This window comes from Castor canadensis, chromosome 8 (assembly GCF_047511655.1).
Source record: "Castor canadensis chromosome 8, mCasCan1.hap1v2, whole genome shotgun sequence".
NCBI lineage: Eukaryota > Metazoa > Chordata > Mammalia > Rodentia > Castoridae > Castor > Castor canadensis.
Genome location: NC_133393.1, coordinates 76296545 through 76310221, shown reverse-complemented (window position 1 = coordinate 76310221; position 13677 = coordinate 76296545). Strand labels below are relative to the sequence as shown.

Below are 13677 nucleotides of genomic sequence, written 5' to 3'. Positions count from 1 at the left end.
AACACTAACCTAGAAGATGTTTTCCAGGGCTAATTCTTAGAAAGGAGCCCAGCACATCTTTGTTTCATATCTGATATTATTACAGTTGCTAATTTCAGTATTACCTTTAAAAATGATCTTGCCTAAGTAAAATTTCTCAGATAAGATTTTTTTTTTAGTTTTTGTCTGTACTGGGGATTGAACTCAGGTCCCCTTATTAGGCAAGCTCTCTACCACTTGAACTACAACTCCAGCAATAAGAAATATTTTTGTATAAACATCTGTAGGTCTACAGTAGAGGTTAGCATTTTGCCCATTTAAAATTCTGGGCTGTAGCTGTTGGAAGTGATCAGCATACCATGTGAAGGAGAGTTCTTTGCAATTCTTCTGAGGCAGGTGTTTCCATCACACAATTTTCAAGTCAGTTTGCAGTAAACACTCTTTGCTTAGGACTGAGTGCACTTCTGCCCAGCCTCCATACACTCAGTGAACCTTGGTTTTTTTTTTTAAATTCTTTTTGTTAGTTGAGATGCTTTGTCTTGTTACAAAAACATTCTTGTTATGTGAAATTGAGAAGACTTTAATTACCCTTAAAAAAAAGGCAGCTGATGTTTGGTTGGAAGCTATGCACAGGGAATGTGAAAGGATGATGATTTGGGAGAAATATTGGAGCCATGATAAATAATTCCTTAATGAGGATTTTGGCATATTGAGGTTGTTTTGACTGTCAGTGATTTCTCCTCTTCAACAAATGCTTCCAAGCAAGGAGCTAAAGTGATAGTGAATGATGTTAATCCCAGAATCTCTCCACCAAGAGCTCATTTATTTCCAGTACCAACTGGCCACAACCAGAAACCGTGTAAATATGTTCCTGTTTCCATAAAATACAGTTTCTCCCAAAATAGTCTCTTACTACTTCAACCAGTTTCAATTACTAACAATAGCATTTAAGATACTAAGAATTATGGTGCAAACAAATGACAACCTATTACTAGGACCTATTTTTTTAAATGATATTTGGAGAAGAGCGATTTTCAGTTTTTAGGGAATTTAGAAGTCATTTGAGCAGTCCTTTGATACTACTCACAGAAAAGATAAATTTTTCTGGTTCATAGAAAAGATAAATTTTAAACTTCTCAAACAGTAGAATTGATGTTTGAATATTAGGACTTCTTAGGTTTGTAGAAATAAAAAGATACCGGGATCATGAATTCTACAATTGGGTATTATAGGACACAGATTATGAGGAAATTTGAAATTTGCTAGTTATTTTCCCCTATTTATGTGTTTTAGAAAATGTCAGTTTTCTCTAACTGTATGTTATGAAAATAATTTGACTTTCATATTTCATTTTTTAGATATGATGTTGATTCAAAGAGCCCCAACTTGTCCAAACATGTAAGTTCATATTTTTATGATTGTATAATATCTTATTATATGATAGTTTAATCTTGATATTTATGCTGATTTATTAATTTTAAAATTATATGCCCATATCTTCTTATGTAATGTGATTGTCATAAAAAATAAATGTTATTTATTAGGATCATATTTATTTAGAATCATACTTGAAAGAAGCTTATAAAAAGACAGTTGCCTTCAATAGGTAGAATGGATTAATGTTCTTTATTTTATACTTATATATTTAAGAAATGATGACAGTTCCCTGTTGTATTTTAAGTTGGATCAGATTAAGCAAAATGAAATAGTGAGCCTGTGTCTTTTTGGAGGGCTTCACTTCTGAGAGAACAGGAAGCACTTGGGTATGGGTGGAGTGATTTCTTATTCTGCTTTCCTTGTGGTTCATTTGTTCAGCAATATGTCCTGAGAATCTCCTTAGGCCAGGCACCATGCAGCTTTCTAAGGGTTCAGTCTGAGCAAGATAGGTGTTGGCCCTGTCTGTAAGTCACTTGAGGTCTCCTTTTTTCTTTTGTGTGGTTCTTGTCCGCCTCCCTCCCATCTAGCCATTTCTCTTTCTCAAGGGCTCCATTCACCAGACAGCAGCTGTTACCTGGGGGTAATGTGCAGTTTAGCTGCAGTAGCGGCCCGGTGTCTGCAGATTAAAAGGCAGGGGTAGGCAGGGAGTTCGAGGGTGTGATATTCTGGCAGGGTCTTGGTAGCCCACCAGCCTACTCTTTGGCATGTGGAGTTGAACTTAGCCTACACTTAGTTGAAAGGTCTGAATGTGTGAAAACAGCATTTCTGAAGAGAATTCAAAAAGGTTTAAAATGATCTCTGAGTACATAGATATAGAATTGGCAGCTGTGCCAGGTTCAGGAGGCCACCTGGATTAATGCTTGTGCCCACTTTTGCATTGCTGTAACATATCATAGATGGGTGTAGGATTTCCAGTGTATCTTAGGAATGAGGAATGCTATGATTCAGACAAGAAATGGGACAGGAGGATTGATCACAAGCTAGGAGACAGATTTGAGAAACCAGTTGCCTGGGTATAGGGGTTAAAAAAAAATCATAGTTTTATGTTTGTTTGATAAAGTGTTGCGGGAGTTTGCTAGCTGAGATGTGGGACTCTTGAGGCAATTAGCAGGAAGCAACATTTTATTGTGCCAGCACAGACTCAGCGGACTCATGTCCAAAGGCTGAGGTCTGAGAACAAAGGGGTCTCACCTTATATACCCTTGTAAACAGGTTATAGAAGCAAAAAGCAAGGTCTAATCCATATGTAGTTATATTTAATTTTATTGGCTACTTTACCCTAGTACTACATGACTTTCCCCTCCCTGGTACTATGTGACCTTCCTCATGTTCAGATTTCTCAAGTTTTATCTCTCTGCTATGTCATCCCTACCTCCCTGCTACTTTCTCAGCACTCAGGCCAAGTCTGTTTTCTTTTGATACTCCTCCCTGCTACAGAAGCACAGAACAGAGTTGGGTGAATTGAAAAAGTGTTGAAATAGTCTGATTCCTTCCCCTAAATTAAGCATTGTAGTTGATGTGTCACCTCCCTACTCTTTATGGTAAAGTCTGTAGTGTTGTGCTGAACACTTAAAATTTGTTTACATAGTTTTGTGTTGGAAGTTTTCCAAGTGTCCTTGGAAGAATCAGAAAAAAACCATATTTTCTATGCATAGTTGTTTAATTGCAAGGAAAGAAATGCATTCACTTATGTCACATGGAAGAATTAGGAACATCTTATGAATGTGAAGTGTAGCTTGGCTGTGTGGGAACTGAACTTGGAAACAAGGACAGTGGGTTGGGAATGTGATGGCTGTTTTTCTCCACTGCTCTCTCTCTCTCTCTCTGAGGCCACACAGTTTTTCACCAACACTTTTCTCTGAGCTTCTGCTTTCTAAAGACCAAATATCTCTGTTTATTCATTATAGTAGACATGGGAAAATGACCTCCTTGACCCTCACTGGGCATAGACTTCTAGGTCCCTATTCTTTCTGAAAATCATTTCTGCATTTCTCAGTAGCTGAGCAGTCAAGGTGTTTACACAGATATGGACATGTTGAGGGTGAGTGTGGAACTGGTACCACGTGGCTCCTACCAGTGTAGTTGTCTTGCAGTTAGGGAGAAAAATAATATATGGAATAGAAATATACCTCAGACATGACCGACTATATCCTCCTGCAATAATCAGTAATTATTAAACATTATTATATAATATATGCTTTCTAGAAGCCATAAACGTATAGACCTTCCCAAATATTTCTTCTTTGTAGAAAAGCTTTTTTCTTCCACAAGAAGAAATTAAGCATCATTATCAGGCCTATTTTACTATTTGTTCATTACCCTCCACCTTTAAAGAAAAACTAGGTTTCTGACTGAACTTCCTCTCTTTCCATTCTCTCTTCAGCTACCTCCACTCTGGTTTTCATTTCTGATTAAACTGTTCTAATATAGGTTATATCAAAATTTAGGGACACTCTTCATTTTTTGCCACAATTGTCCTTGTTCTTTTGGAAAAAATTTACCATATATGCCTCTTTTGAATTCATGGAAACTGGTTTCCTGCCTCTTCTTCTGCCCCTCTCTTTACTCTTTACTCATTATCAATTTTAAGCTTCACTTTCTCTCCTATCTCTTGATATTAGTAATTCATATATATATATATATATATATATATATATATACACACACATATATATAACATTTTCATCTCAACTTACTGTGTAAGTTCTCCTTGGAAGAGCCCAAACATTTCCATATGTGTTAGAGACCTGGCTCAAATGGTAGAGCACCTACCTTGCAGCAGTACCATCAAAAAATAATCCAAAGAAATTTAAAAAAATGTTCCATACCTTGTCCTGATGACTCCCAGGTGTCGATACCTGTGTATACATAATTAAATCCAAGTTTCCAATTGCTTGCTAAGTATTTCCTAAATAGGCTATAGAAGCCTAAAACTAAAATCTATCTAAAATTTTGATCTTTCCCATTTTAATTTTGCTCCTCTGTCACCACTATTATAAGAATAACTCAGAAGTTTATTTAGAAAACATGAATGCATTGTTAACCACTTTCTGTCTCACATACCACATTTATTGAATCACTAAATTCTGTTCATTCTAACAAAGAATTGTGTTGCTGTTTTCTTCTTGATCTTACTGTATTACTTCAGCCTTTCTCCTTATGTAGTCCAGAACCTCTTTTCCTTCCCATAATTTATATTATTGTATACTCTAATCTATCCTTTATATTACTATCTGTGCTATACTTTTGAAATATATGTAGTTGACAATAAAAATTGGTTGATAAGTATCTGAGCTTATAATTGGGTGAAGCCTGTCAAAAGAGGGAGGAAATGTGTTCTTGAATTATTAGAAGAATTGTTAGAGATGATTATCTTCAACTTCTGTTAGAATTTAATAACAACAAAGGCTCTTCCTTACTGGAAAGCATCCAAGTACAGATTTTAGGTAAAGAGCATATACTCATTCAACTCAATTCATGATGCATTTTGGAGATCAGAGGAACCAATAAATAAGCTAGGTCTATTCCTTGAGGAAATGATTCTTTAAAGAGTGTAGTTGTTTACCTGCCAATTTTACGAAGCAAAATATAAAGTACAACCTTTTACAAAGACTGTGAAGTGCCCAGGCTTGCATGTGGAGTGAAGGCACTCAGCTAGCTATCTTTTAAAAAAGGCTTTTTTTTATTTCTAATTTTTTGTTATTTTTTATTTTATGATTTAAACAATAAAAAAGCTTTGGTAGCAAGAGAACCTCTTGGAAATAGTTATACTTATTTTTTTTTTCATTTTAATTTCTTATGGTTGTGAAAGTGTTTTCTTTCAGGATGACTTTGCTTGGTGTCTTGTACTTAAGCATCTTGGGCTAAAAACCTGTTCTTTTTTTAAAATTTAAAAAAAATTTTCTTTATTCATATGTGCATACAATGATTGGGTCACTACTCTCCCCTTCCCCCCGCCCCCTCCCTTTCCTCCCACCCCCACCCTCTCACCCCCACCCCCTCACTTCCAAGCAGATACTGTTTTGCCCTTATCTCTAATTTTGCTGAAGAGAGAGTATAAACATTAATAAGGAGGACCAGAGGTTTTTGCTAGTTGAGGTAAGGATGGCTGTATAGGGAGATTCCTAGTTTTGCTTCCATGCACATATGTGTTACTTTCTAAATTGATTCTTCTCGAACTAACCTTTTGTCTAGTTCCTAGTCCCCTTCTCCTATTGGCCTTTGTTGCTTTAAAGTAAAAACCTATTCTTGATACTAGTAGGGAAAGTGGAGGTGTAATATAGAGCTTCACTTTAAGTTTTTCATATTGGAAATGTGTTCCAGGTGAGTGAGGCATGAAGCATTAGTGAAACTTTAATTAGTTCTGCTCATTATGCACAAGGTTTTGGTGGAGAAATACTGTGTTTCAGGTGAAGACTGATGGAATCCAGGGACATTCCTCTAGAGGGTTTAGTTCTGTTAGGATTCTCTGAGGAAATATCTTTGTTAAAGCATTTTCCTCACAAGTGTTAAGATACTGTGAACAAAACATGATGTCCTGAATTCTAAGTTTGTTCTCTGAAGTGCTAGTGAACCCACTCATCTTAATACTGCTAGCAGAACCGCATAGCATACTTTCATTTGCATAATTCAGTTGCATCAGCTGAATAATTAATGAAAAAATTAATAATAGGTTCATAATTGGTGCATCTACCATTCTGCTTGGTGTGCTGGACCGAATGACACCAAAACTGTACTTTATGTATTAAATGTTCATAGCCAAGAGGCAATTCAAGAGGATTCATCTATTTGGTTGATCTCAGAAGGCACCCACTAAAATTTTTATTTCTGATGTGTTGATGGCTCACTGGATTATTTTGGCCACAGTACACTAGGCTTCAGTGAAAGTATGTAAGTTCTTTAATATATTTTCTAAGTATCGTGCATATAAACTTCCACATGTAGATTAGTTGTACTTCAAAATTTCATTTGAAAGTTCAACATTTGGATTATGAACACATTTTCTCATAGGAATAGATTTATAAATGGGACAAGATTCTTTCATTAGAATACAAAGGTAAGTTAACCTATACATAATGGTATATATGTATATATTCATATAGTATATTCTAGGCACTGTTGTGGTACTGGGGGAGTATAGCTGTAAACAAGAAAAACAAGATCCCTGTCTTAAAACAGCCTACATTTTAGAGTTGGGGAGGTAAGATGTTTAATGAACATGGATGCACACAAATGATTAAGAGACTTTGTTTTCTTTGTAGCTTGAATTAATAAGATAATATTGAAAAAGAAACTGGAAAAGCAACATTAGCTAGAAGCTGAGGTCCTGTCAACCTAGTTGCATGGTTCTATACCAGTTCTTACCCTGAGCCTATACTTACTGAGGAGGAGGAGAAGGAGGAGGAGGAGCTTACTGAATATCTACGAAAATAAGCATTCTAAGCCAAAGAAGGAAAGTGCAAAGTCCTTGAGGCAGGAAAGAATTTCGTATGTTGGTGCTACCATATATAGAATATTATGTATAATGGGCAGAGTGGAATGAAATAGTTCAAAAAAGGATATATGAATCAGGTGATGAAGAGATTTGTAGGCCTTGGTTAAAAGAGGTTTGGATTTTTTTGATGTATGCAACTGGAGGGTAGGCATGATTTGATTTATGCATTTACATAATGTGTGCTAGGCCTGGTAGCTCACATCTGTAATCCTAGCTAATTTGGAGATGGAGATCATTAGGATCATGGTTTGAGGCCATCTCAGACAAAATGTTAGCAAGACTCCATCTCAACCAATAAGCTGGGTAGGGGGTAGGGTGCATGCTTAAAATCCCAGCCACACAGGAGGCGTATGTAGGAGGATTATAGTCCCAGGCCAACCCCAGCAAAATGCAAGACCCTATGTGAAAAATAACGTAAAAACAAAAGGTGCTGTAGGTATGACCCTAGTGGTAGAGCACTCGCCTACTAAGTGCAAAGCCCTGAGTTCAAACCCCAGTACTGTCCCCCTTCCCTCCAAATGGTGTGTAGCTGCTAAAGTGGAGAATGGGGTTGAAGGAGCAAGATCAGAATTAAGGGTACCCATTGTGTGTGTGTTGTAATTTGGGTAGGTGAATAGCATTTGATGAGTAAAGCCATTGAAGCAGTAGGAAGTAGTCAGATTTGGAATATATTTTGGTGATCTGGTTATTGATGGCTCTTGAAAACAAGAGAAGTCCAATGCATCCTGGTGAGAGCAACTGGGTACAGATGAAGTTTATGAAATGAAGCCCATTGGGGAGGAAGAGATTTGAGTCAAGGGATGAGGACTGAGTGACCAGTAGGTCCAATGACTAGTGGACCAAGTTCCTGCCAATCCTGAGACCCCAACAGGCATCCATATGGAGACATTGATTAGGAAATGTTTAGAGACTAGAGATAAGATTTGGGAACCATCAGGCAGTAGAGTTAGAACTCAAAGTCATCTAAAGAGTGTATAAATTGAGAAAATAATATGATAGTATCTTGGGGGAACGTCCACATGTAGATTTGGTAGAAGAAGCTTAGCAAGAATTGTTACCTGACAGGTTGGGCAGAACATGTCATTTTCCAGTTCCAGCCCACTAATGGGTCTCTTCTGGAAATCACAGTCTGTGCTTGGCTTTGGTGATTTCCTCTCCTGCCACCCTCATCCTTGCTCACTCTGTTCTAATTCAAGGGCCTTCTTGCTTTCACTTGGGCATCCAAGTCCTTTCTTATCTCAGGGAAATTGTACTTGACTTTTCTCCTTTATGCTCTCCATTTGCCCCAAATATGGCTATCTTAATATCAGGTAATTTCTTACTTGTCACCACTGAGAGTCCTTGCCTGATTACTTTCCATGTTATCTTCTGATGCCTAATAGATAAAAACCTTTTTCTGTAGAACTTTCTTTCTGGTCCTTGTTAGATATGAGAGCTAGCCTTATTATACACATATTTCAGCTAAAGTATTTATGACTGATGTCCTATAAATAGATTACAATTCCCACATACATTTTAATGGGTCTTTTAAAATTGTTTATTCATTTATTCATATGTACATACATTGTCTGGGCCATCTCTCCCTTCTGCTCCCTGCCACCTCCCTTTCCTCCCTACCCCCCTCACTTCCAGGCAGAACCTGTTCTGCCCTCTTCTCCAATTCTGTTGAAGAGAAGACATAAGTGATAATAAGAAAGACATAGCATGTGTAGAAACTGCTTTAGATTTTTTTGTAATGAAATTTATTTATTTATTAAATACATCTTTTATTCATATGTGCATACAATGTTTGGGTCACTTCTCCCCACTTCCTCCCAACACCTCCCTTTGCTCCCGCCCCTCCCTTTACCACCCCACCCCCTCACTTCCAGGCAGAAACTGTTTTGCCCTTATCTCTAATTTTGTTGAAGAGAGAGTATAAACATTAATAAGGACCAAGGGGTTTTGCTAGTTGAGATAAGGATAGCTATACAGGGAGATTCCTTGCATTGCTTTCATGTACATATGTGTTGCATTCTAAGTAGATTCTTCTCAAACTGACCTTTTCTCTAGTTCCTGGTACCCTTCTCCTATTGGCCTCTGTTGCTTTAATGTTTCTGCATTAGTTCCTTTGCATTGAGGACATCAAATGTTACCATGTTTTTTTGGGTTTCTTACCTATCCTCATACCTCCCTTGTGTGCTCTCACCTTAATATGTTACCAAAGTCCAGTCCCCTTGCTGCATTTGCCCTTGACCTAAAGTCTGCATATGAGGGGAACATATGATTTTTGGTCTTCTGAAACTGGCTAACCTCACTCAGGATGATATTCTCCAGTTCCATCCATTTACTTGTGAACGATAAGATTTCATTCTTCTTCATGGATGAGTAGAATTCCATTGTGTATAAATACCACATTTTCTTAATCCGTTTGTCAGTAGTGGGGTATCTTGGCTGTTTCCATAACTTGGCTATTGTGAATAGTGCTGCAATAAACATGGGTGTGCAAGTGCCTCTGAAGAAATCTGTGTCACATTCCTTTGGGTATATCCCCAGGAGTGGAATTGCTGGATCAAATGGCAGATCTATATTTAGATTTTTTAAGAAGCCTCCAAAGTTTTTTTCCAGAGTGGTTGTACTAGTTTGCAATCCCACTAGCAGTGTACAAGGGTTCCTATTTCCCCACATCCTTGCTAACACCTGTTGTTGGTGGTGTTTATAATGATGACTATTCTAATGGGTGAAATGGAATATTAGTGCGGTTTTGGTTTGCATTTCCTTTATGGCTAGAGATGGTGAGCATTTTTCATGTGTTTTTTGGCCATTTGAATTACTTCTTTTGAGAAAGTTCTGTGTAGTTCACTTGCCCATTTCTTTATTGGTTCATTAATTTTGGGAGAGTTTAGTTTTTTAATTCCCTGTATATTCTGGTTATCAGTATTTTGTCTGATGTGTCGCTGGCAAATATTTTCTCCCATTCTATGGGTGGTCCCTTCAGTTTAGAGACCATTTCTTTTGTTGAGCAGCAGCTTTTTAGTTTTATGAAGTCCCATTTGTCTATACCTTCTCTTAGTTGCTGAGCTGCTGGGATTTTTTGAGGAATTCCTTGCCTATACCTATTACTTCCAAAGTGTTTCCTACTGTTTCCTGTACCAACTTTAGAGTTGGGGGTCTGATATTAAGATCCTTGATCCATTTTGACTTAATACTAGTACAGAGTGATAAATATGGATTCAGTTTCAGTTTTTTACAGACTGCTAACCAGTTTTCCTAACAGCTTTTGTTGAAGAGGCTGTCTTTTCTCCATTGTATATTTTCAGTCCCTTTTTCAAAAATGAAGTGGGTATAGTTGTGTGGATTCATATCTGGGTCCTCTATTCTGTTCAACTGGTCTTCATGTCTGTTTTTGTGCCAGTACCATGCTCTTTTTATTACTGTTCCTTTGTAATATAGTTTGAAGTCAAGGTATTGTGATACCTCCAGAATTGTTCTTGCTGATGAGTATTGCCTTGGCTATTCACAGTCTTTTGTGTTTCCAAATGAACTTTAGGGTAGATTTTTCAATATCATTGATGAATGTCATTGGGATTTTGATGGGAATGGCATTAAACATGTAGATTGCTTTTGGTAGTATAGCCATTTTTACTATGTTGATTCTACCGATCCATGAGCATAGGAGATCTCTCCACCTTCTATAGTCTTCTTCAGTCTCTTTCTTCAGGGGTTTGTAGTTTTCCTGGTAGAGGTCATTCATAACCTTTGTTAAGTTTACTCTTAGGTATTGTATTTTTTTGAGGCTATTATAAATGGAATTGTTTTCATTTATTCTTTCTTAGTTTGTTCATTATTAGTGTATAGAAAAGCTAAAGATTTTTGTAAGTTGCTTTTGTATACTGCTGTTGATGGTGTCTAGGAGTTTTTGGTAGAGTTTTTGGGTCTTTGAGGTATAGGATCATATTGTCTGTAAATATGGATATTTTGACAGTTTACCTATTCGTATTTTTTTATATATTCTTCTTGCTTAATTGCTTTGGCTAGGAATTCCAGTACTATGTTGAATAGGAGTGGATATAATGGGCATCCTTGTCTTGTTCCTAATTTTAGAGGGAATGGTTTCAGTTTTTCACCATTAAGTATAATATTGGCTGTAGGTTTGTCACAAATAGCTTTTATAATGTTGAGGTACATTCCTTATATTCCTAGTTTTCTTAGAGCTTTTATCATGAAATGGTGTTGGATCTTGTCAAAGGCTTTTTCTACATCTATTGAGATGATCAAGTGGTTTTTGTCTTTGCTTCTGTTAATGTGGTTTATTACATTTATTGATTTTCGTATGTTGAACCACCCCTGCATTCCTGGGATGAAGCCAACTTGGTTGTGGTGAATGATCTTTTTGATGTGTTGTTGAATTCGGCTTGCCATTAGTTTATTGTGTAGTTTTGCGTCGATGTTCATTAAGGAGATTGGCCTGTAGTTCCCTTTTTTGGAGGTGTCTTTGCCTGGTTTTGGGATGAGTGTAATACTGGCTTCAGAAAATGAGTTAGGCAGTTTTCCTTCCCTTTCTATTTCATGGAACAGTTTAAGGAGGGTTGGCATTAGTTTATCTTTAATGGTCGCATGAATTCAGCAGAGAATCCATCAGGTCTTGGACTTTTCTTTTTTGGGAGACTATTGCTGCTTCAATTTCCTTTTGTGTTATAGATCTATTCAGGTGATTAATGTCCTCTTGGTTCAGTTTTGGATGACATAACTATCTAGAAATGTGTCCATTTCTTCAAGATTTTCAAATTTATTTAAATATAGGTTCTCAAAGTAGTCTCTGATGATTTCCTGGATTTCCATGGTGTTTGTTGTTATCTCCCCTTTTCCATTCCTGATTGTACTGATTTGGGTTTTTTCTCTCCTCGTTTTAGTCAGGTTTGCCAGAGGTTTGTTGATCTTGTTTATTTTTTCAAAGAACCAACTTTTTGTTTCATTAATTCTTTGTATTTTTTTTTTGGTTTCTATTTCATTGATTTCAGCTGTTATTTTTATTATTTCTCTCCTTCTGTTTGTTTTGGGATTTGCTTGTTCTTGTTTTTCTAGGAGTTTGAGATATATCATTAGGTCATTGATTTGAGATCTTTCAGTCTTTTTAATATATGCACTCATGGCTATAAACTTCCCGATCAGGACTGCCTTTGCTGTGTCCCATAGGTTCCTGTATGTTGTGTTTTCATTTTCTTTAACTTCCAGGAACTTTTAATTTCCTCTTTTATTTCATCGATGACCCATTGATCATTGAGCAATGTGTTGTTCAGTTTCCAAGTGTTTGCATGTTTTTTGCTATTATTTTTGTTGTTCAGTTCTAGTTTTAATGCATTGTGATCAGATAGAATGCATGATATGATTTCTATTTTCTTATATTTGCTGAGGCTTGCTTTGTGCCTTAGGATATGAACAATTTTGGAGAAGATTCCATGGGCTGCTGAGAAGTTTGTATATTGTGCAGAAGTTGGATGAAATATTCTGTAGACATCAGCAAGGTCCATTTGATCTATGGTATGATTTATATCTAGTATTTTTTTATTAATTTTTTTTGGATGACCTATCCATTGGTGATAGGGGGTATTAAAGTCTCCCACTACCACTGTGTTGAAGTTTATATATGTTTTTGGGTCCTTCAGAACATGTTTGATGAAATTGGGTGTGTTGATGTTGGGTGCATATAGGTTGATAAATGTTATTTCCTTTGGTGTATTTCCCTTTTTATTAGTATGGAGTGTCTTTGTTTATCTCGTTTGATCAATGTAGGTTTGAAGTCTACTTTGTCCGAGATAAATGTTGCTACTCCTGCCTGTTTTCAGGGACCATTAGCTTGGTATGTCTTCTTCCAGCCTTTCACCCTAAGCCTATGCTTATTTCTATTGATGAGATGGGTCTACTGTAAGCAACAAATTGTTGGATCTTCCTTTTTAATCCAGTTTGTCAAACAGTGTCTTTTGATAGGGGAGTTAAGTCCATTAACATTGAGTGTTAGTATTGATAGGTATGTGGTGGTTCCTGTCATTTAGTTGTCTTAGTTGTTTAGGGGTTTGATTGTGTGTAGGTAAATCGATGTTACTCTCTACTTTCTTGCTTTTTCTTCTCCTGTGGTTTGGTACTGCCTGTCCTTTCTTGGTTATGTTGGCTTTTACTTTCTGTGTGCAGAATTCCCTTGAAGAATCTTTTGTAGTGGTGGCTTTGTGGTCATATATTGTTTTAGTTTCTGCTTATCATGGAAGACTTTTACTGTTCCATCTATTGTGAATGAAAGTTTTACTGGGTAGAGTATCCTAGGATTGAACTTATTTTCATTCAGTGCCTGGAAAACCTCACCTTATGCTCTTCTCACTTTTTAATCTGCTGTGATTTTGATGGGTTTACCTTTGTAAGTTATTTGCTTTTTCTCTCTTACAGCCTTCAGTATTCTTTCTCTATACTCTGTGCTTGTTGTTTTAATGATAATATTTCGTGGGGTAGTTCTATTTTAGTTTAGTCTGTTTGGTGTCCTGGAGGTTTCCTGTACCTTAATGGGCATAGATTTCTCTAGATTTGAGAAATTTTCTGTTATTATTTTGTTGAATATATTACAAATTCCTTTTGTCTGCACCTATTCTCCTTCTTCAATGCCCATGAGTCTGAGGTTTGGTCTTTTGATGGAGTCATTGAATTCTTGCATATTCCTTTCACAGGTCTAGAGTTGTCTAACTAGTAGTTCTTCAGTTCTTCCTTTAATTACCATTTTGTCTTCGAATTCTTAGATTCTG

General features: G+C 36.7%; 1 protein-coding gene across 2 annotated transcripts in view; it reads left to right on the top strand.

Moving 5' to 3' along the window:
* Cpne8 (copine 8) overlaps positions 1 to 13677 on the top strand; it is a 225147-nt gene that overhangs the window by 69726 nt on the left and 141744 nt on the right. The window contains exons 1-2 of one of the 2 annotated variants that reach the window (XM_074083118.1): positions 1350 to 1377; positions 12322 to 12430. In XM_074083118.1, the coding sequence (XP_073939219.1) occupies positions 12428 to 12430 (3 nt within the window). In that variant the 5' untranslated portion in view covers positions 1350 to 1377; positions 12322 to 12427. Of the gene's footprint in view, positions 1 to 1337; positions 1378 to 12321; positions 12431 to 13677 lie in introns of those variants that run through there. The other variant, XM_074083117.1, reaches the window with a different exon arrangement.